Source organism: Grus americana, chromosome 12, assembly GCF_028858705.1.
Source record: "Grus americana isolate bGruAme1 chromosome 12, bGruAme1.mat, whole genome shotgun sequence".
In the NCBI taxonomy this organism is placed as follows: Eukaryota; Metazoa; Chordata; class Aves; order Gruiformes; family Gruidae; genus Grus; species Grus americana.
In genome coordinates this window covers 22792628-22817027 of record NC_072863.1, presented here as the reverse complement: position 1 = coordinate 22817027, position 24400 = coordinate 22792628, and the positions used below count along the sequence as shown (strand labels likewise).

The window sequence follows — 24400 nt, the reverse complement described above, 5'->3', positions numbered from 1 at the left end:
CATCACTTCTTCAGCAATGTAAAACCCCCTGTCTTGAGGGAAATGCCTAGGAATGGCTGCCTTTCTCTTCCCTACTCATAGCTGGGAAGAACCTGTCTTGTGCTACAGCCTCTGTAAAAACCCTGTAGCCTTTCATCTACCTCAGGAATGTTCAATGCTGATGTAGTATTAGGTTTTGGAAGCAGACTCATGCATCAGTATGAGGGAGTTGGATTTCCTCTTAAACTTGCATAAACTGTTTGAATTCACTTGACTGTTATCTTGGTTTGAGGCAAAGTTGCATTCTAATGATATCTGCTAGGGCTTGGGATGATAGAGAATATAAAAATCTGAAGGAAGAGCACTTGGTATGAGAACAGCTTAGCAAAATGAATGGGTAAAACTTAAATTAACATCTCAGTGTGGTCTTACAGAGCTGGGGTTTGTGTTTAATGTTCCTGATCTGTGGCCCAAAAGCAAACAGACAGCTTTCCCTCTTCAAGTGCTTGTCAGTATCAAACTCATTTAAAATGCCTGTGAACTCAGGCAGAAGCTAACCTCAGAGTAAGGCCCTGCTTTACCTTCTTGCCTGCTTTTCTTTTAGCCTCTGGTCTGTCTAGAACTGTGTATCCAAATCTCTATTGCTGTAGACATCCATTGTGCAGTTCTTCACAGGAACAGTATCACGTGCCTGATAAGCTTTAACTAGGATATAACAAACTACTAAAACATTTTACTTTTCCAGATACTTAATGCTAGGTAAAGAACAAAATGTATCTGTTAAGCATCTCTTAAATAGTAGCAGCTGTCTCAACTTAGGAGGCTGCAGAGAACTGCACTGCCTGGAAAATGCAGACATGTTCTTCACTGTGGTCTGTAGTCCAACAGGAGAACTCTCAAACAATAGAGTGTGACTTCTACACAAGGGGCTCAGTCAGCTACTCACAGTCCTGTGCTAGCATTCTCTCTTGTGAGCTAGTCTGAAACAGCAATTTGATACCAACTGTCTCTTCTTTTTTATTTTGAAAGCAAACTTGATGCAGAAAGTGATCTCTGCTGTAAAGCATCCTGCAGAGTTTCCTGTGTGGCTTCTGCTTAGGCCACTTGTGGATGTTCTCCTAGAAAAGACAGGAACAGAGTACTGTGAATTAAGTTTTCCTTTGCTAACACCCACCTCATTAGGAAATCCAAGGAGATTAAAGATAGGTATCACTACTTGTACCATAAGAGACTTGCTCTGGAGCCCTGTTTATCTTTGCAGAGCTTTAGGAGCTGAAGTGCAGCAGCAGATATCTGTAAGGCTGGGCCTATCATGAAAGGCCTTGTTCCTAGCACAAAAACCACTCAAACGTCAGGCTCACTGTTTGAATAAAGCAGATCTATTTCAGCACCATAACATTTTATTAAACTACACTATCAAAATCACGTTGATGGCAGGGAGAACATTGCTATCAGTGCATGTTTTCTGTACTAAGACTGTATTTGTAGCATCCAGCACTCACTGAGGAAAAGGACACTGAAACGGAATCCTTCATAGCCAAAGAGACAGTAGAAAACTTCTACAAAAATCAGGACAGTTAGGGGGTAGCTGGGAGATCAAAGGGAAACACTTCAAGTCAAATCAGTCAGGGAGGGTTATTTTAAAAAAAGTTCACTCTTAACTGGTGGTTGTTAACTTCCTCAGCTGAGAGATATGGAGATGCTGATAAACAGCAGTGTTCAAATAGTGTCCCCTGGCCCTGCACCTGCCTGTTCACAAACCCACACAAATATTGTGTACTGCTCCTTCACTTGTGAACTGTGATGCACACACTTGAATACAACAGCTTGAAGTGTACTATGGTTATAAAAACCTGCTTCATCTTCTAGAACAAACAATAAAAAGTTGCAGAAATACATTCTATACAGAAGTTAAAAAAAATGAACAGTTCAGTTTCAGACAAATATTAAGAGTACATCAGGTTGAGTTTAAAAAGTCTTACTTCTAACACCTATATAACTATTTCTAGTCTTGCCCAGCTGCTGCTTTCTGGCAGGAACAGGACAACCAGCAGCCTTCTCAAGCAAGTGGCCTCAGGAACAGGTCACATAAGTTTTTTGTGACAAGCCTTCCAAGGGGCTGCAAGAAGAGGTTTATATGAAATAAGGCTACTTTCAGTCTTCATGTGAAGACTCATTTCAGTAACATTTTGAACAGTGGAGATGCAGTAAAGCAGCTGTCTGTTCCACCACTAAGTCAGGCTCTTGGCAGAACAGCAGAAGGTGAGGATAGTTTGCATTCAAGAGAAGAACTATATACATCAGTCTGCAGTGTGATGGGTCTCTTGAGTTTCATTTTCTAAATACCCTTTTTATGCCCAGCCAGCTGGGGTTCTGCTTCACAGAGGTGGGAGGCAGTACATTGGTGCTGAGGGAGGGTCAGTAACACCCTTCCTTCCAGGAATCATCCTCGCTGGCCTGAGCAGGCTGTGCTGATGGAAGGAATCTGGGTGGAGAGACAAAAAAAAGGTCAGTAACAAGAAGCAAAGTCCTCACTGATCTCTGACTCTGCACAGGAAGGCTTGTGTGAGGATTTAGTTTACACTGGGCTTCTACAACATCTGGCTTGACATTGTCAACATCTGCCTGACCCAGGTAAACTGCTGTGGTCACATGTGCACAGCTTGCACAGCCCATGCACCAGGAGGCCAGCAGGACAGACACAGCAGCAGCAATTTGGAGAAATTAAGTGACTATTACTGGGTAAATGGTGACACACTGATCCTGCTCTGCTAAGTTATTAACACTGTTGAGGGTTATTTCCCCATGACTGAGTACAAAAGAATTATTTTCCCTGCAAATGTGACAAAACACATGAAAAATAATCAGGCTCTACATAGAGTACCACTACAAATGAAGAATTTAAAAATTCCCTTTTGAGGATTTTTTATTAAAGTAAGTAGATACAATTCAATTTAAGGCTACAATGGGACATTAAAAAAACCCCAACAAGTACTTGTTCCTTATTAGTCTGATACTGAATTAACTTCCCTCAATTATACAAGTTTACACTATGATTGTACTACAAATAGCTGTAAAAAATAGCATTGGCAAGTTGGTAGTGGATTTTACCACATGCAGAAGCACAGTGGATGCCTTAGGACAACAGGGTAAGAACGTGCTTTGCTGTGATGGCATAAAGCAGTTCATGTATGTAGTTGTTAGAAGCATCTTAGAGGCCTTATTCTTTAAGGAGATTGAATATATTCAAACTAAACAGCTGTTGCTTTAGACTATCTACAAACTTCAGATAGCTACTGTCTAAAGATTTTTAGGAAGGTAATTGTAAAAGCTAGAACTAAATGTTAAAAAAAAAAAGTCCAAAAACCAATTGCATCTTTCTGGATTAAGATGTGGCCTCTAAATCAGTTCAGACTTGTGCAGGAAGAATAAAAAAAAAACATTTCTGCTCTGTGAAATAAAGGTGTGAGAGTCACACTTACCTCTTGGATGGTGGTGTTGGCTTGTTCTTGGGCACTGAGGTTCCTCCAAGAGATGTGCGTGCTTTAATGGGTGAATTTTTTGCCACAGTGACCACATTACTGCTTCTGGTAGTGCAACTGCTACTGGAAGAGCCTGTACTAAGCAAAGATGCCTGTGGTTTTCGAACTGCGCTAACAGGGCTGGTGTAACTGCAGGTTTTTACTGGCTGCCTGGGCGTTAACAGAGAGTTTGTGCATGACCCTGCTTTCATTGGTTGTCGCACGGTTAAGGGAGACTGCCCGGCACTGGAGGAATACCTGAGCTTACTGGGAGCCAGACCTAGAAAGGGAGTAACAAAAGAAAGAATAGCCCAGGTGGGAGCTGTATTGTAAGGATGCTTTGTGATGCTGGGCCATTTAAGGGCCTCAGGTTTAGTCAGTTAAACAGACCAAAGGAAATAGAGTACAGTGGTGCACATAGACGGCATCGCACTGACCTGCTGACCGCTGCTGAGTTCTTGGAATTCGACTGCTGGGCACCTGTAGATCTGACTCCAAGCTCCGACTGCTCCGTACAGACTCCAAAGCTCGAAGGTTCGTCCTGGCCAGGTTGGGCATGCTGTGACGCATCTCCTCTGAAATCAAGAGCAAACTCTCTACTTGCTGCTTCTGGTAGCAGTTTAGGAGCTATATAATGGTTTAGGCTATCTCTTGAAAAATAGATGCACTTAGAAGTAGACAAGTGTGTAACCAAGTCTTAGCTTCCATTAAATAATATTATTTTCCTTGATTTGTATCAAAAGCTCACAACTTGCTTACCTTCGCTGTTTGCATACTTGAGCCGGTCTTGCATTGGACTTTGCACAGATCTCCTCGGGGGACGGATACGGGAAGTAGATGCCCTGCTGTAATCTGTGCTGGAGGAAGGGGACTGACATCGGGGGGAACTGAGCGGAGATGGTGAATATCTGTGAGCACTACGGTATGACAGGGAACAATCATAATCATCCTCATCCTCAAGGCTGTACGTGTCGAACTCCTGGTCGCTGTAGGTCCCTCTTCGCAGAGAGTGAAGGGAGGCACTGGAACTGCGACGTGATACAGAAGCAGAGCTGGAGGCACAATCCTGACGGAGGCCTGGGGATAGAGGGAAACAGGGCTCAGTCATCATGCTTTAAAATAGGAATTCCTTACCCAGCTGCAACACAAGTTCAGCAGCAATGCTTTTATCAGTGATTCATTTCACCTTGAAAGGAGAGTCACATTAATAACTCTCTTTACTGAAGACACTCACAGCATATGGAATCTGAACTGGAACAGTGTCACCCATATCAGTACTGTTTAATTAGAGCAAAGAGTTAATATTCAAATTGACCTGAATTACTCCTTATGTCACATACACAAGAAGTGGACTATATATTGCCAAGCAAGCTCTGTAGGTATAGGCATCTCATTTACAGTATGAACTTTTCAGTTCAATTAATTATGGACCCACCAGCATTTCAGCAGATTGAAACAAAGACTTGGACTTCTGCCTCCAAGTGAAAAAACACCTGCTTTTTACTGACCTCTGCAGCACATTTGTCTGGTTTATTTACAGGTCCTCCCCCAACTTAGGCATTTATTTAAGTCTTCTTGCCTAACAAAGTACAAGCAACTTCTTGCCAAGAAGTAAATGTTCTCTAAAAGAAAACCAGAGAACTTCAACATGCAAAATTCAGTTCTCTAGGCAGCTTCTAGTGTGATTTCAGGCTGCAGTTGGGCAGCTGCCTCAGAAAAACAAACTTACAAGCAAAAACTGTTGCTGGGTTATTGTTTCAGCTGGATCCAGCCCCCAAACACACAGCTGCTTGTATTTGCTCAAGTGAGGGGACAGAAACCAGGTGGGCAACTGTGAGCTGCTGCTGTTCAAACTGTCACTACTATGACACAGTTACTTGTGAAACTTCACCTGTGCTTCAGAGACTATCTGAGATGGAGTATTTTGGAGTATCAAAGGGCGCTTACATATTTCGCCAAATGGGGTTACATATTTAGCCAAGTGGGGTGTGGATAATACTTTCAAGTCTCTGCTCTGCTTTGATAGGTGTAGCCTTAGGAACATGATACCAATGCTAAGTTTAACAGGCAGTTTGGGTCTGTAGATTTTTAAAGGAAGCCCCTGCAAACCACGAACATTCCAAGTGATCTATTAAATTATTTTTTTGTTGGGGAAAGGGGGAAGAGAAAAACAGTTGGAATCCATCAACATTTCTCTACAATTCTAAAACGGTAACAAAGGAGATCGCCATCACATACTTTCTTCCTGAAGGCGTGCCATAACCTGGACGTCAGTCAAGTCCTGCAGTTTATATCCCATAGAGATGGAGTCATCAGACGTACTCAGCTCACTGTCCACAGACGACTGAGAGCTCAGCGCAGAATGCATGCTCAAGTAACCTTTAGGAGGGAAGAAGAGGGAGGAACATAAAAAACATTCAGACACCCACATACAAAACAAGAATAAGCAGCAGAGTATTTATTCCAGTAATAAAATAAGTGCAGTTGAGGTATGGTTGCTAGAAATAATTAAGAAGTTAGAAATTACTTGAGAACACAGTACTCAGTATTTTAACCTACAGTTTTCAGGAGGCAGAGGGTCTTCGTGCAGGGAACAAAATTGTGGACTTCTGTCCAGAAGCTGGCAAAGGGATGCTAGGTAATTTTGAGCTTAGAAACATCCTTTAGAAGTTCAGTATTATTTCTGCCTATTTTGAGAAAGGAGTGACTATTGATCTAGATATTAAGCAGCAAAGTTATACAAAGTGCTTGCTAAGGCACTGGTGAGCAGGCATAGGAGTAAAAGGATCCAAATGGTTTTCAGAGTACAGTACCTCAAAAACCATTCATGCAATCTGCTTATGCAAAGTAGAGTTTACAACTAGATTGCTTTCTCCCCATTCCTGAGGTTTATCCATTTTTTCCTCTCATCACAAACCAAACTCTCTTGTACAGAGAAAGACGTAGCTTGTTCATACAGCAAGTCATAAAACACGAACTGGAAGGCTCGTTCCACCAGGGAAGTTTTTCTGTAAGTCAGGTATTAGGAAGAGCAACAAATAATTTTCCATTTGAAGAATAAAATATCATCATAAAGTGCAAACTTTTACCTGTTAGTACTTTTTCTTAAGTCAAACAAGTCAGTATGTTCAATGGTGTAAGACTACTACTACTTGGAATTTGTCCTTCAAATGTGGGAGGCTTCTAAGTAGCCATATGCACAGAAATGTGGTTTCATGGTATCACAACTGCCTTTGGTCTTCCTCAGATACTACTCTTCCTGGCATCTGGGGCAACTGTTAGTGCAGGAAGGCAAAGCATCACCCAGCCCTGAGCTTATCTCCATCTGCAGATGGCAGACAGATGCAGGCAATGGTAGGAGAAGCTCGCTACCCTTCCATCAGCGTGAATTTTGGCTGGGGTAGTATCTTTGATACAGAGCACACAGTGGCGAGCGTACCTCCGTCTTCTTTTCCCATCTTATAACTACCATACTGCTTTGTATTAAAAAAGCAAACAAAAAACCCCACGTTACTAGAAAAGTTTTTGGAAACAGAAGGATTACTGAATGTAAAACCTCTACGTGGCAAACGTGCTTACCTATATGCCACGTTACAAAATACCATCGTACGCTCCTAGCGTAACTAACCCTCAAACACAGGCACATAAGACTGTGTAACTTTGAGAGCTATTTTCGGAGAGAGTGCATCATTACCTTAAAGTAAGTCCAAGGCAAGGTTGCAATTAGTACTATGTAGACTTAGACCCACCAAAAAAAAAAATAATTAAAACCCACAATCTGACAGAAGATCAGATAAAGCTAGTAGATATGCAAGAGCCTAAGAGCACTTAACATCACTTTCAGCTGAGCAGGCTTAAGAAATACAAATCCTGCTCAAGCGGGGATTTAAGATCATCACTTAAATAAAAAGCAACAAGTAGGCCGTAGCACACCAGCCGACAAATGAAGAATGTAAGTCAGCTTCCGAAAGCATCTATATGATGTCATTCATCATTGGCTTTCACTTTAGCTCATGCAGTTTTGCCTGCTGTGTTCTAAGAAGTCTTGAAGGCAGTTCTTAGAACAATGACTCTAGAAACAAACAGCTAAAAAGCATTGCTGAGCAACTCTTTCAAACAATGGGTAATTCCAGTCAGGCAGAAAAAAAGCAGCAGGTTCCCAACATTATTTCTTCAGCCAGTTTTGAAGAGTAGTAACTGATGACACAGAGAACACACGTTTGAAGCCCAGGTGTAAAATAAATTTCTTACGTGGACATTGAGCTAACTACTGTGTACCAGTAAGCCTCAAATTCCACATTTGAAAAGGCATGAAGTTTTTCCAGTTCAAGATGCTTACATAAGGCAGTGATGGAAGCGTGACTGCAGTGTAAGGGGAGTGTCTGTGTGTGTGACACAAACACACACTCCCAGTCAAGACACCCCAGTACTAAGGGCTGTATAACATAATCCCATTTCTTCCCTTCTGGTGTTAGGAAAAGGCATTGTAAGCAGTAAGGGATTGTAAGAGTAGGGATTGCACCTGTAGGATGCAGTATAAGGAATAAGCATAGGTTTCCTGCTGTAACATCTTTAATACTAAAAGCTGTATTTTCAATATTTTTAATACAGCTTTTTAAAAAGCAAAGTTCCCAATTCAATTGTGTGTGTTTATTCTGGTTGTTGCATTTCAAGTTGCAAGCATATTTAAAAACGGTCAAGGAGGGGAAGACAGACATTCACATTCTTTCATCAGTAAAAACTGTTGTGGCTCAACATTGCAATATGAGCTGATTATGGTTTTCATTCCAGAAACTTCAAAATATACCATGTCTGGATTTTGGAAAAGGCTTTTTTTGTTTAGTTTTTAAGGGAAGTTACTGTTAAAACATTTTTCATCTGAACGGTAGGGAAGCTCCTTTTCTCTTAGAAATAAAATTAGATTTGAGTCAACCAAGGTGACAGTGAACTTCAAACTCACATTAGCACTTACACAAGTCACAAGGGAAGAGCCGCCAAACTGATGAAGTGAACTCTCACGTATAATCCTACGTGGACAAAGCCTGTTCTACACTTGGCTTTTTATTTGGTACCCTTCACAACTTCAGAGATTTGCGGAGTAAATGAAGAAGTCTAGAAGTTGCGCAGACACTTTGGTTTTACACATCAGTAACTGTTTCGGTGTGAAAAGGTGGTTAGACACCTTGAATGCCAACCAACTTCATATTAAAAAAAAGAAATTAATTTTGAGATTTTTTCCCCCTGCAGAATTCTACTTGCAAAAATAATCAGTCCTACATGCATACTTTTGTTTGCAAAATAGAGATAAGTGTTAATTTCTATTTACAGCAGAAAACCAGCAGATCTTAACAGCATACCTGCAGCTGTGAAAACATCCACATGCAACCCCTTTTTTTTCCTCTTAAAATAAAAGGTTAATTTAACATCAAGTTTCAAGCCAGAAACTGTTAAACATGCTTTGTATTTTTCAACATGCAAATTAGGATACAGCAATTTCCACAAAACCCCAAACAAATCAAGGAAGACTCCTTTGATAATAAAACCGAGGGCAAAGCATTTGTACTAGGAACCTGAGCATGAACCGCATCAAGGATAAACGAAGCTCCTGACAGAGCCCACACGGACTCCTTAGGCAGCAGCTTAAATGCAAAAGCAGACTTGAGGCCAAGCCATTTAGGAGCAGCTTCATTATCATACCTACAAATACAGGCTTCTAACAAGAATTCCGTGCAAGTTGCCTCTCAGGTAGGAAATCTTACTCCAAACACAATTAAGTCTGATGGAAAGCTTTTGTTATTTTGTGTTTAGGTGCTCAGTAAGCCAATTTAAAGGCATATCCTGGAGACTACGGCTTTTATCTTAAAGCACAAAGCTTCTTTCTGTTGCCTATATTAATGGCTATTTTCAAAAGAAACTTCATAAACTCTCAAGCCAGAAAACTGAATCCAAGTAACTTTATAAAGTTAACACTTATGTATGATAACATTATTCAGTATTTGTTTTGCCTCATAGCTGTTTTCTATTTTAAGTCACTTAAAATTAGTACAATTTATAACTATATATAAAGAAAATTATAAAAACAAAACCATGAAATAACTATGAGACATTTAGAATGCAAGGTGGTTTTCTCCCATGTAATAGACAAAACCTGGGTCAGTAAGTGGGCAAATTAAAAGGAGAAAACCCCATGGGACGACTTGCATCTCTGGACAACTTTTCCCTGTGTCAATTAGTAACACTCCTTGCATTTTAAACACCACAGGTTTGCACTGCTCTACTGACATGCCATACCTGAGCTGCCACAGGTTAGTAGTGCTTTGTTAGTCGATTTGAGATGCCCGGGAGAGTTTAGTGCATTGCTACAGGAGCCTGTCTCTGTATTCAAATTATGTGCGCTTGGTGATGCCAATGGACTGCAATACAGGTTTTTCCATCTACTGGCTAGAAGGAAAAAATACAAAAAAGCCATAAAGGTTATCAAATTATTTTTAAAAACAAAGAACATAAGATAAAGGCATCAGATCAAACAAGAGTAAATATTGTAACAGATGTACTTCAAATAAGACATCTTGATAGTGTCGGTTACACGATGTAGGAAGCAAAGCAGTGCCTGTTCCCTTGCTCATGCTCCCCTTTAACTTGTTCTGTCACTTCTGAAGAATTCCAAGAATAACTACGGAACAACTGGGCTTTAAAGAAGCCATACATTCCTGAAAGTTGAAGACTAGCACTGAAAAGATGACTGTTTTCATAAATACCTGTCACTTCTACACCCCACCTTCATTTTAAAGAACTCCATTGAACTTTATGTTCATGTATGTGTTATTTTGAATTTTTAATGATGTAATCGTGACAGCATTAAACCACAAAAGCTATGCCTCTAGATTAAAAGGAGAGCAAATTAATATGAAGGACAATCAATCTGAAATATTTATTCAGCACACAGACTCGCATACAAGTTAGTGAAACAAAGAGAAACCAAGTAGCAAAGCTTAGTGCATCCATGCTTACTGAAGGTGGAAATCAGCAGCTACAACGCTGAGGAAATGACTCAGTCTATGATCTGTATCTATTCAAGGGGCCGCTGAATTGCCCACCCAACCCTGACCATTGAGAGGAGAGTAGCTAAGAAAATAATGAAGATTCACTATTTATATAGTTTTCTTTATTTCCCCCCCAAAGTCAGACTATTTTAGTTAAAAAGCAGCAATATAGTACAAATAAAGCCTGATATATTTCAGACAGGAAGCAAAGAGTTAATCAAATGAATCTTCATTCAAATTTTTAAGTGCAGATGGTTTATAAAAGTAAATGAAGTTTGTTCTCAAACTACATTGTTATCTCAAACCAGGAATTTCAAGGCTAAACTCAAAATAAGCAGTGCCAAAACACTGTTAGTATGTAAACATAAAAAAACCCCAACAAAAACCACCAACAAACTGAAACCAAACCAGACACAAACCAAAACAGCGCTGCCTCAGACTTCAAATCACTGAGGTCAATTTACTGGTCAAACCGAAATCAAAATTACTGCATTCGCACAGAAGACAAAGCCAGCCAATTCAAAGCCCTGGCAGACAACAACTTTTGTACCAAACTGGAGGTTGTATTTTCAGCAGTTAAGAACATCACTGAGCTTCAAAACATTGAAAAAGTGAAGTTTCTGATAGAATTAAACACCGCTAACCACAGCTTTTGTGTTCGGATGTTCCTGAGTCAAACCAGACAGCGAGGCTGCAACACATCCTGCTCTGCAATGCTTTTCAATGAGGAGGAAAATTAGGAAAAGAAAAAAGAAAAATAGGAAAGCTACATGATATAGAAAGCTATACAATATAGAAGAGGATAACTTACTCACTTCAAACCTCTCAGTGCCTTGGCTATCAGCACATCGGCCTAGGACTTGCGCATTTTACATACAAACCCGGAGTGCATTTGAAAAGACAAAGGTAGGATATCCACCACGTGGATTCCAGGTGACCTACTACAGAAATAGAATACCCTTCCCAGTTTTGTACTGGTGTAAAGTATGCATCCGTTCTAACAGCTCCTGCATCAGTGAAAGGCTAACACGGGATTGATCCTTCTGTGCTCTGATAAAGGAAAAGAAAACCCACAAACCTATGACCCCGGAATACTGACTGATGGTGGGATGCGACTGCTGAACAGACCACTCCGTAGCATTTTCGTTTCGGGCAGCTGCAGTGAGGGATTTTCCCCTCGGTGGTTAAGGAACACAGCTCAGAGCCACCAGGAGGTGCTTTTAGGGGATGATAAAACTGGAAGAACAACTAGGTTTCCAAGTGACACCATTCCTTCAAGTTACAGATTTTAATGTTTCATTATTGTAAGCTTTGAGCATCAGACAATTGTTTTACTCAGGTAAGAATACTAAAAGCTAAGATATCGTAAGAATAATCACCATTAGAAACACTCAACATTAGAACTTTTCCTAGAGAAAAAAGCTGCAATAATAGTTTCATTTGAAACTCTCCCCCACTCCCAGAAGCACATTTTTTCCTCTACGTATTTTTACATTAGAGATGTTTAAATATTTAAAAAAAAAATCACGAGCGTGAAAACACTAAAATATATTTTAGTGTTTAGGCTCTGAACATACAAAAAACCCACAAACATAAAGCAAGGTGGTCAATTTGGCAATTTGAAATGCTTATATTTGTGTCTTCAAAAATAGAAGGAGGCAAAACATCACAGTTCAGTTTCTTTCGTCTATTACTTGTAATCAGCATAGTTTTCTTAATGTTTACAGAATGATCTCTGGCCTTCATCAGCTGAGGCATTACCAACATAAACCAAAAGCCAGAGGTTTTTATGCCATGACAAACGTGGCTGTACAAACAGGCACCAAGAGCACATCATCTGAAGTGCTGTCTCTGCAGATATTCTCCACTACAGCAACCGCAAACTTCACGTCTCCTTTGCTTTACTGCTTCTCAATAACGTAAAGTACACAAGAGGAAACAAAAGCCACTTGAAGAAGCAATGCTTATAGTTTACGTACCTTGATCAAGTCTGTTGATAAGAGTTCGGCAGGCTGCTTCTGTCTCAGGGCTGGGATTATCCAACACCTGTCGGCACCATTTTAAAGGTGAGTCCGTTCTCTGATCTGTAGCAGATTTTCTCGGGGACACGTAGAGCCTGTGCAAGGATTGAAAGGAGACAGTAAAAAAATGCTTATTAACTCAAAGCATACAGCCACCTAAGTAGCATTTACTAAAGTATGCCTAACAGTAAGCAACAGAAAAAAAGTTATTCAAATTAAAAACATGGGGGGAGAATAAAGCTTAAATTGCATACTATGACTCAGAAACAAAATTTACTGTCACAATAGTAAAATTCACTTAAAAATGGCTTCGCAGAGAAAGCGCACAGCCTCTGCAAGGCCAGGGTCAAGCTTGGGCTGTTGGAATACTACTAAAAGTTGTTGGTAAACTCACTGTCACCCCTCCTCACTCCTCCACCCCCCAAAACCATCTCATGACAGAGACAGCAAGGGTGAGGAGGTGGTTCTAACTTGAGATTCAAGGTGATCTACTTTGAGAAGTCTAACTGTTGCATTTTTTGTTTAAAACCCCACAGCTCTAGGTTTTCCACCTGTATTACACTGCGGGCAACCATCGTCTCCTATCATCTAACTGCAGCTCTCAGACACTCAGCGGTCAGAAGTCTACTCTCAGATTTCAGGGATAAACCACTTATTTGGAAGATTTAGAAATCTTCAGACAGTTAGGAAGTATGACTGTATGCTACTTTTCCTTTTTTTTTATTGTATTCCTAAAGCCTAAATTTTTGACAGTTCTAATACACCTAGCATTGTTTTGCATATACATACAGCATTAGCCTTATGTACAGATTTAATCATCTTATAGTCTTGAATTATTTACAACTGATCTTGTGTAAAGTAGCATCTTAACCATATTTTGTAAATGGAAAATTTCTCTCAAGAAAGGTCAAAGGGTATAGGAGCCAGACTGAAACGCAATTCAAGAATTTTACCTACATATCCCACATTTGCATTTTTAAAGTAAAAAAAAAAAATAAAAAAATCAAAAAGCACATTAAAAAAATCCAAAAGCTAATTTGTTATTGACAAAATAAATGCTGAGAAACATGAACACAAATATTCCTGAATGTGCAATGTTATATTTTAGGAAAGACCCCGCAAGCACATCTTGCTGCTTTTCTGCACGGGCAAATGAGCATTACAACCACTCAGATCCAATAAAACAGAGAAAGCAAAGCGCTCGCTCTCTCTCTGGATTTATTTTACAGTTCAGACCAAAAAAGCAGCAGTAAAACCATCAAACAAAAAAAGAGGCCAATAGCCTCCTTAGGGCAGGTCACGCTGTTCTTCACATATTTTAGGTTAAGGGAGAAAATCCTGCTCTACTTCAGGAAGTCGTCGTTCTACCCAGCTCCTTCCGGGCTTCCAATCGTGCGTCTAGCCAGGACTGCATCAGCTGGAAACGGTAACGCTCGTTGGACTGCTGGGACCGTTTCCGCGTGGAGCAGAGCTACCTGCTTCCCAGGGTGTCAGAGCCCTCCACAGTCTGCCAACGGACTCCCATGTTTCAGCTGACAAGTCTATTGGCGAGAGATGGTCTCACTTATAATTTCACTGAACTCAATTAAGTAAGCACAACTGATTTTTTCAGAGCACTGACAGGCAACTTATTAAAAAAAGAGGAATTCTGGTTTGATTTCACAGTGTCAGGTTTACTATTTTCCTCTTTAAGTAGCTTTGGGGAAGGGTTCAACGCACTTAGTAAGCTAACCTCTCAAAATATGCTGGCATAGCTTATTCTTCACAGCACACCATCAGCCGATAAACTAAAACCACTGGCCCCACAAACAGACGTGAATATTTTTCTGGACACAATATTAAGAGCCAAAAGTCACCTTTTACTAGTGGCTCCCCCCACCCAGCGTCATCCTCCGTTAGCCACCGTGACACAACTGCCGCAGGTTACTACATCATCACGTTTCTCGCGGAACTAAGCCAGGCTTTCTTCTGAAAGAGGTTTTATGTGATAAGTGAAACTCACTCTGGCTCTGTTTAAAAATATGCAGAATTTTATTCCTGGTAGTTTTATCCTCTAAGGCTGTTTGATTTGTGAGGTTAACTTAATCCAATAAACACTGGAAAAAACCGTACCCAGGCATGCCATTAAGTATGCATTCACTGCCAGTTTACGAGTCAGCCAAAGTCTTTTGGGTTTAACAAACACCTGATTACTGAATAAGCTTTACCTTGCATTTTGTTCCTACAACTCTGCAGTTTGGGTGCGAAGCATGTTCTGTTTAAATGGCATATTTTCTTTTGTCAAACGGCAAATGACAATTAAGAAGTTTGTTTAGATAGTTACAAGGCCTAATACAAAATTCAGAAAGCAAACATTTGGGCATATGTTCTCAATTTGATGTATTGGGGTTTTGCTGCATAACTTGTTAAATATGAATGAGATTTTCTTCAGCTTCTGTGAGGAAACCCTTAGATAAAGCATCTTTAGTTTCTGCTCACTAATGTATGCGTTTCACTCGCCCATCTAAATTGCTTTATGAAATGCACCTCTGGTAAGAGTCAAGTAGTTTTAGTTGTGCAGCAAGCACATGAGATTTTTCTTCCATTAAGAATGTAGGCACTTAAAAATAAATTTGTGGGATTCTTTGCACTTTATTCTGACATATTCCAATAAGCAACTTCTAGAGTTACTATTTTTCTTTTGGGGTCAATGTCACAGAAGAATTTATGGGAGTTAATGGCCACTATTGTTTGATTTTGACAATACTGCCTTAAATAAAATCTCCCAAGAATCTCGAAAATACTATGACAACTTTCTCAACTTGCACTAAAAAAAAAAAATCTTCACAATTTAGTAACCATCAGATCAATTATAAGAGTGCAAGCCAGTATTGACTGAGAATTTAAGATCCTAATCATGCAGAATATTTGCACTAGTAAATCTACAGATCATGATCTACAGATCATAAGACGAGAATGCAGGCTGCAGAAAGCTCTATAACTAGTACATTAGTAAATTAAACTGAAAGTAAAATGAACCTCAGTTTCTAAGACTCATGCTTGGTCTATTATACATCTTCCACAGCACTGAGCACCAGTAGCTACAGCGGTACCAAAAGTGGCAGACATGACGCTTATTTTCAAACCTTTGAGTTATATGCATCAATGCAAGAAGGAAGAGACCTGAGGTAGCTAAATATGTTTAGAACAGTTCAGGTTTATAAGATATGCCTCCATAAAGTGCTAAATTCTTCTATAAAGCATGTATTTCCTTTCCTCCGATATATCAGGCTTCAGAGAGTCAATTTTCAGATTTATTACTGTACTTATGCTGTTCCAATCTCAAATCTAAACACTAGGGTTGAGCAGAAATACTAATAATATAGTGTTGTAGAAAGCAACAATGAAATAATATTGCCCAGGTCTTGAAATGATAGAAACATAAAAGGAAAAAAAAAAAGAGAAAAATCCCATGGAAAACACTCCACACAAAACCGTTATAGTACTAGCTCAAGTAGAGGTTTGAGCCTTTATTCCCAAGAAAGAGAAATTGGAAAGAGAGGAAAAAAATGTATACTGCAAAACCCCGAACAGGCACCACTTTTTCATGTCTTTCTAGTGACTAATCCCGCTGAACAAAATACCAAAAATCTCGTCACTAAGTCACAGAAGCTCCAAACACCGTGTCAGCTTAATCTCATGACACAGCCAACAGTCTGTAAGATGATCAAAAGGCACCTTGTGGGACAACTCAAGAGTGGTGTTATACGTACACCGCACCAGGGTGCTGAGCGGCATCGGCAGCAATCCTGCTGCAGCTACGTGGAAAGGCTTCCCCCCCCCCAGCCCGGCAGTGCAGCTGAGCAGGCAGATTACCATGCCCACAACTCATTTTACAGAGAACCGCGAGCCAATACCTCAAGCATTTCAATAAAAACTCAGTCATTTTAAGCCTCGGCCATCAAAAGCGATTTAACCCGAAAGGTCCTATTTTGCACACAAGTGTCAGACAAGCAGGTAGATTTTTTTTTCCCTTTCAGCTTACTCTACTCTGGCCCTGGCAATTACTGGCAATGAAAAGTGCTGATGGTAACGCTATCTTAAAGCTGCGCAGAAGGGTTTTGAAGGAGCTCATCTACCCAGAGATTGTGCACAGCAAGACAGACATTACAGAGAACATCGTAATGGCTAACTGCAGCTAGCACAAACGGGTGACACGCTGTTCAAACAACACAGACGATCAGGAAATGGTTTTGATAAGTCACCTGTACATTATTTAATGCACCAGAGCTAAGTGATTCATTGTTAAAAATACCTCTAGAAGGTTTTCAGAAGATGACCGGCCTGAGAAACTATGACCTTGCAAATTACTGTTTCCAAGTCATGCAGAGTCTTGTTGGCAAGGAAGGATCGCAGGCAAACTCCGACGTGGCCTGTGGAAATGTACACATCTACGGCGGAGAGAGTGGGGAGTTAAAGTTCTCCCCCAAATTAGAGGGACAAGGTGCCATATTTTTCATGATGCTGTATTGGTGTAATACTTGAAATTTGTGCGGAACTACACAAAAACTTCCATCAAGGAGAAAACCTGCAATTGTTCAAGGCGAGGCATGGACAGAGAGTTTGGTACTCATTCCATCAAAGGAGATGGAGGCAAAATAGTCTAATCCAGTAAAAAGGAGAAAAAGTATTGAAAAAGTTTAAGGCTTTTCAGTTCTGCCATTTCTTTATGTCTCTTTCATCCAATGACACAACTCTTTATAGTTCAGAGGGGGTTTGAATTTGAATCATTTCATCATCGTTCCAAGTCAAAATTCTGTCTCCCAAGTCTTAACCAGGCAAAATAACTGACAACTGGCAAAACACCAAACAAGTTGCACAGGAATGCGTAACAAAATGCTGAACACAAATCACTGCACTAAGAACAATAAACAAAACACACAGAAAGCCACAACTTAGTTCTTCTATAGGGGGAGTACGTAAGAACGACAAACACTTAGGAAGACAAACAAGGTAATGCTATCGCAAGCGTATCTTGTTTGTTCCCTTCCATACGGTTAACGGCCTTTCTACAAACAGCTCGGGAGTCGACCTGCGGTGAAGCGTAGCGTAAGGAGCGAACTGGTAACCAGTTCTGGGCAAACAGCACTGAAGTCTCACCGAAGCATCACGCTGAATCCAACAGTGCAGAAAGCCGACTTGCACTTGATTGGGTCTCGAGGATATTTACAATTTTGAATAGCTATTTGAGAAAGCGACCTAAGAAAGCAAGTCAAGGGACAGACACCAAAGCAGTACAGAGTTACAGCTACTGCAAGTGATGTAGGACCTCATGTTTCACAGGAGTTCGGTCATTGCAACGCTGTTTTTAAAAACAAAACACAATAGACTGAACTAGAGGTTTCAAACCTACTAAGTAGCCATGGGGCATAAGCACAATACCACAATAGAAATTACGCTAAAGTTTGGACCTGTTCTTAAAACTAGAATGACATGAAAATATACGAACTAAAGCCTCTCTAAAGCTTCCTGTTCCCCACCCCATATTTTAAACACTTTCATACTTCAGAAGAACACAAAATGACTTCTTGGCATTCTTTACGGTATAAAGCATCAGCACCTCTACTAGTTGATGTTAAAGAAAAGGTCAGCAAACCAAAAGGATTGGGCTGTTAAAATTTATCACTTCAGCAGTGATAAGTAAAAAAAAAAAAGCTACCGTGAATTTCTCAGAAATTACCAAAAATCCTAAGTAGCAAAGTACACACGATATGTTCCAATATCAGCTATAGGTTTTTCCTAATATATAATATTAAGGACTGCAAATGTAACAGTATAGTAAGCTATTCGCTTTCACTAATACACTAAATTAAATATTACTTCCATCCAGACAGTACAAAATTCTCCCCAATCAGCAAAGCCACCTTATTAAAGCTGATCCTAAATCCATATAGCATTAAGGGGTTTTTGTTAGGGATTTTTGTTTGTTTTTTAAACCACTTTTTTCTGGTTATTGCTGATAGGAATATCTGCACAGACAGTATGTGAGACATGTACTTATGAAGAGAATTTAGGATATGTGGCAATAAGCACAGCCATGCGCTATTGACTGTACATACGTTCTTTGTTCCCCACTTTCGGTTTAGCTGAAGAGCTCTAGAACAAGAAGTCATCGTAAAAAGGCTTCATGTTTTACCAGGTTTGTTTGACAAGAGGACTACAAAACAAACTGAAGCAATGCAACATGATCAAAGGTCATTTATGATAACAGTACTTGCACAAGGCTCCGTAATACCACTGTTATTTAAGCTCCTTGGGGCACTTTTTAATATGTTAGCCTATATCAACCAATTTGACAATAAAACAGAGGTATCAAAACATGAAGATCCTACAAGGTCTAGTGAGAAGGGGACCTGGTAAAGAAGAATTACTTTATTAGCCACCAACTCAAGGAAAGGTTAATAAACTGCGCCTCTGAGTGCAGAATCGCACCTGCCTGCGTTGGACAGCATTTGCTGTCCCTGTAAATCTCAGACTATCTGGTTTCTTTACCAAGTCAATATAGTTTGACGAATCTCTCATGTCACAGGCTATATAAACATGAATATAGAACTAGCTGTTCTCATCAACATGGAAATAACAAAGCCTGCCTTCCAAATTTTTTTTATTTTTTTTTTTAAAAAGAAATCTGCTCAAAATGCTGTTTAGGTAGGCTAAAGAGTTTCAGTGATCAAGTTAGAACCAGTATTCGGGTTTTAAAAGAAAGCTTGCAAATTTAAAAAAAAAATAAATCCGTGACTGGCAGTAGAAGTTAAAAGCAAATGAGAACTCACTTGTACCACCTGCAGCCCGGAGAGGCGTACAAATGAGCTTTCTGAATGCCCAGGAAAGAATGCATAAGAAACTCAATTTTGAAGAGAACTTCTAACTTTATACATTCCTTTCCAAAACTAACCAATGCTGAAAACCACTCTTCCCTCATCTGTGACCTCAAAAATCCTTTCCCCTGTTTTCAATATAACCTTGAATTTAGACTTGAGCTGACATCATTATGTTATTGAGCTTCATCCCATTAACAAACAAAAGTTTACCTTCACTTTTAACAGCTAATGAATTTTTAGAGTTTAAGATTTGTTTTGTATTCAGCAGCCATTCTGCAGTGCTCTTTTCACCGCCAGATTCATCTCTAGCTACACAATTCTGAAACAGTTTGCAGATGCCTGAGGCTATCCTACAAAGTCTTAAAATTAAGAACTCTAGGTAAAATCTCAAGCCACAGCTATTGCATAAGCTGGAATTAGCCTCAAAGTTTAACTAGCTTTGGAAGGGCAGGGGAAATTAATGTGCTGATTTATAAAACGAACTCTAAACAAAGCTGCTGGTGAAGGGGAGAGTCCTACAAAGTAAGGTCAGTTAAGGATGACATCACTGATCTGTTTCAGTTCATGTCTCTAAACAAAAGAGACCGGTTAACTGCAACGAAACAGCATTCAGGAAGTGATTTCTTGTCTTAGATACTAGCAAAACTACAAATTCCAGATGGTCTAACATCTCGGTTTGTGTTTTAAAAAATTCTTATTTAAATATAGTATTTGGCAGTTACGTACAAAGTTTAAAAACTCCATTATTTGTTCATCTGTGTGCGTTACACATAAACGAACTAACAGGGAAAGGAAGTTTTCTGTGCTTGCTACAGCAGCATCAGAAAGAAAGGGGGAAAGACAAGCCTTACAGTTAAACTGATTTTTTTTAAAAAAAGAATGCTCTGGCACAATGGTTTTGAAAATAACAACAGCCAATAATGAGAACTGCAGTCTTGCTGCTAAGCATCAAAATGCTGTATAGAAATCACTTTATACCCTTAAAAATTATTGCACACCTAAACTCAGAAACTCCCAACCACAGCAGCGTAAGTTCCATACATTGCTAGCGTTTTGAAATACGTACCAGCTATCTTCTTCTTCATTGCAATTTTCAAGTTCTAACACTTTCACTTCATCCAGATCTGTGTTATTCGAAAGACTTTCTAGATCTCCACATTTTTCATTGGGATTTTGTTCATTTATTTTAACTGAGGAATGAATACCTGCAACAACCACGTTTCCCATAAGCTCTGCGCTATTACTTGTATCCGTACGTGAAGATGTAACGTTATCATCGGTCTTCATCTCCGCCTTACGCACACTGGAAGACAATTCCTCAGTGGCACTATTGCAACTATATTGCATTCGGGCATCTATGTCTTTTTTTAAGCAGTTGTTCTCTCCTTCCTCTTTTCTTATTTTGCTTAATTGGTTGTGCAGATCTGCCATTATTTGCAATTCTCGCTTCTCCGTAATCGCATTGATGCTATTATTAATTTCCATCCCATTAAGACCAGAGTCATGGTTATCCACACCAGTATGGATCTCGCTCTGCATGTTTGTCCCAAGCATGCTCCTGCTGCTCTTTGTTCTTGGGTGCTGATTCTCGATCTCCAGTCTCCTCACGAGCTCCCGCAGCTTTCGGACCTCCTCTAGCTCTGGGCCAACCTCCTCGGACGCCGGCTCCGTGTCAGGGCCCATGGCAGAGTTCTCTGTTGAGTCTCGTCCTAAGTCAGGCTCCAGAGCATGATCCTGCTGTATGACTGGGGCATTTCCAGGCACTACCATCATCCAAAACACACGGTTTCACTGCAAGACGTGAAAAAAACATATAAAAGCTCCACAAAGATGCACAATATTTTAAGCAAACTGGAATTGCACGCCAAAATTCTGACTTTTATAAGCATAAACTAATTATATTGGGATACATGGTGGCTGAATTTCATCAACATCTATTGAAAAAGAACAACTGAAATTAGTATGAAACATTTCAACAAACACAAATTACTTGTTTTAAACAGCTAGGACGTGCAACTATCATGCTACAAATTAGACTGTATCAAAGGAAGCTGATTTAATCATGCACAATAGTTTAGTTTCCATCTGTTTACAAACAAAATACATGAGAAAAGCACTGATTGAGCAAAGTCAGGAAACATAATTAGCAAGGTGCTGACGTCAGACAATGACAGCATTAAGAAAATGGCAAAAACATCCTTTGTTCATTACCAGCTTTATCCTGGAGAAGCACAAAAAACTTGAAAACATTTCTGCCTCAATTTATACCAAAGACTAAGGACAACAACTAACGTCAGGAACTGCAGTTACTGTGCTACCTGAAAATAAGCGTAACTGATGTCCTTACTGGCATATTTTCCTGTTAGAGCCAAAAAGAGAGAGGCAAGCTCTCTGATGCAAACACAGTGAAAAACAAGAGGAAAAAAAAATAGATATATCACACCATAGATTACATGTTGCAGTAAGTTTAATAAAATGAAGCCATCTCTCTGCTTTTCCTGTCCTAAGAGCTACTGTTCACCCTGTGGTTGTGCTAACCAAGGCGGAGCGCGCACAGCACCGTCACTCAGGCAGCTTTAAACCACACAGGTACTCAGGCTTCCCAAGAGCCACAAAATAATGCCAGTGCAGGTAACATACAGTTTTACACTGACAGAATAATAAGCAAACACTGATTTTTTTTTTTCCTTATGCTAGCGATTTACATGAGTTTTCAGTTTCAATGCACGCATTCGTTTCTGAATTGACTCTCCACTGAAAAGCCCCTGATATGAGATTAAGGTTGCACAGAGCAAATAAAACAGATTCCCCTAAAAAATAATTATAAATCCTTTCTATTTTGCAGAAGGAGGACTGACAGACAGAGGAGGGAGTTCAACAACACAGCCAATTCAAAGTTTATAAGATTTGATGCAGGCACTACAACTGCATTTGAATCCTGAATTTTTGGGGCTGCAGATGTTCTTTGCTGTCTGAATATTTCTCCTGTTTTTAAGGCCTAGCTGCCAGCAGGTAGAGGAAACCACAGAAATTAGATATCACACAAAGCAAGCAAGGTTAAAAATACAGACACCCCCCATACACACTTTAGCATCCTCCCATTAGTCAGTCACTTGTAACAGCAGTAACTGAGCACATTCCCTACAAAGTACAGTTTTGGTTTGTTGTTGGTTTGGTTTTTTTACTTGACTTGTTTTTTTTTATTTTGGTGCTCTACATGAAAGATGAAAATTTTAGGCTCACATTTGAATTAATAATGAAGACGAACAGCACTTATGAAGAGCTATAAGTGAACAGAGCTGACTGCAGTGCACTTTAAACACAGCTTTCAAAACCATGCCTAGAAGAAGCATTGCTGAAGTCGTTTCGACGTAGCAAAAAGAAATTTAATTTGTAGTAACCAAGGAATCCGGTTCCTACTCATATGCACACTTCGAAAATCTCCTTGCGTGCATTCTCACTCCTACGAAATCATCCAAGACATTTCAAAGCTCTTGCTCAGTAACTCGCTGAAGATGCACCAGCGGGGAGTTTAAGAGTTCTACTGTCAAAACAAAATGATGACCCAAGGAAGGGGAAATTAATGAGATCCGTCACCCGAAAAATCCGTTCCCCTCCACGGCTTTGGAGCAGCAAAACCTGCGTTTTAATTCGTGGGGCGGGGGAACAAACACAGTAAAACCCTTTAGCCTTTTCCCACGACCAGTAAGTCTAAAACCCACCCAAGTAAAGCCACATGGATATGAGAGGGAAAAAAATATAAACCTGCAAAACTTAATTTCACTGTATAATAGGCTAGAGAAAAAAAGAAAAGAAAAAAAAAAGAGGAAAAAGAGGGAAGCCACATTTCGAGCCATTGCTGTGTCAGAGACAATAATTTGGACTTTTTCAAAAAGACATCCGGGTTTTTACCGGCAGGTTAACGGGCTCCCCTCTCCTCTCCTCACCGCAGCGGACGACATGCAGTCGGGGGGTGAACAAACGCCTCCGGCCCCCCCGCCCCGGCCCGGCCCCTTCCAGCCGCCCGGCCACGAACGCCCCCCGCCGCGGGCAGGCTGCAGACCGAGGCGGCCCTGGGCCGGCCCCAGCCCCCGCTCCGGGGAGAAGGTTCCCCGCCCCGAGCACCCACGGCCCGGCCGGGAGTCCCGGAGCGTGGACAGCTCCCGGTGCGTGGGCACGGACGGGGCCGGCCGCGCTGAGGGAGGAACCGAGGGGAGGAGAAGGGTGAGGGCGGGGAGAGGGTCGCAGCCGGCACCGGGTGCTGTGGGGAGCCCGGGGCCGCCAGAAGGAGGCTGCGGCGCGGGTGGGAGCCCCGCGGGTGGAGGGGGGTGGCGGTGTCCTGCGTGAGGAGCGGGCACGGGCGGGGCGGGGCGGGGGCCGCCCGGGATGCGAGGGACCGAGGGCGCGACCCTCCCGGGGCGCTGCGGCGGGCTCGGGCGCGGCCAGTCCACGCCGAGCGGAGCTGAGCAGAGAGGAGCCGAGGGCTCCGGCCACCCCCCGACCCCTCCCTGCCCCTCACACGGTACCTGCCGCGGCCGCCGATGCACGGTCGGTCGGTCGGTGGGCGCCCGCGCCGCCGCCGCCGCCGCCTTTCTCCGGCGACGTCCGGAGCCTCGCTCGCAAACGGCGGGAGGGAGTCGCCGCCGCGCGCGCATTCGGACCCCGCCCCCTCCCTCCCGTGTGTGTGGAGGGGTCTCTGCGCGTGCGCGGGGGCGCCCTGAGGCGGCGGCGGGGCCCGGGCAAAGTGATGGCGGCCCCGGCCCTGTCACGGCCCTGCGCCGCCAAGGGCATCTCCAGCCGTCCGGGCTGCCGCTTCCCTGCCCCGCGGGCACCCCCCCGGGCCTCTCCCCGAACCTCCCGCCGGGTTTCGGCACCGGGTCAACGGTCCGGCCGCCACAACTGCGTGTGGGCAAAGCGCAGCGTGCGCCGGGAGGAGAGGCTGCCCCGGGGGCTGTGGGCTTCTGCTGGGGCTTACT

The 24400-nt window shown here is 41.5% G+C and overlaps 1 protein-coding gene across 6 annotated transcripts; it reads right to left on the bottom strand.

The window, feature by feature from the left end:
• Nucleotides 1–966: 966 nt before the first annotated feature.
• Nucleotides 967–24239, bottom strand: LOC129212002 (SLAIN motif-containing protein-like). 6 transcript variants are annotated; one of them, XR_008579040.1, is made up of 10 exons: nt 23951–24234; nt 20491–21215; nt 12523–12659; nt 9792–9941; nt 5739–5879; nt 4260–4577; nt 3938–4075; nt 3462–3780; nt 2326–2464; nt 967–1097 (listed from the first exon to the last, which is right to left on the bottom strand). XR_008579040.1 is itself a non-coding variant. In XM_054839945.1 (9 exons), the coding sequence occupies exons 2-9, from the start codon at nt 21195–21197 to the stop codon at nt 2398–2400; spliced, it is 1791 nt and encodes a 596-aa protein (XP_054695920.1). In that variant the 5' UTR covers nt 21198–21215; nt 23951–24239; the 3' UTR covers nt 1337–2397. The 6 variants fall into 6 exon arrangements, 4 of the variants coding, with proteins under 4 accessions (XP_054695920.1, XP_054695917.1, XP_054695916.1 ...); XR_008579041.1 differs by lacking the exon at nt 967–1097 and adding an exon at nt 1321–1339; XM_054839945.1 differs by lacking the exon at nt 967–1097 and having other exon boundaries at nt 1337–2464; nt 3462–3594; nt 23951–24239.
• Nucleotides 24240–24400: the final 161 nt, after the last annotated feature.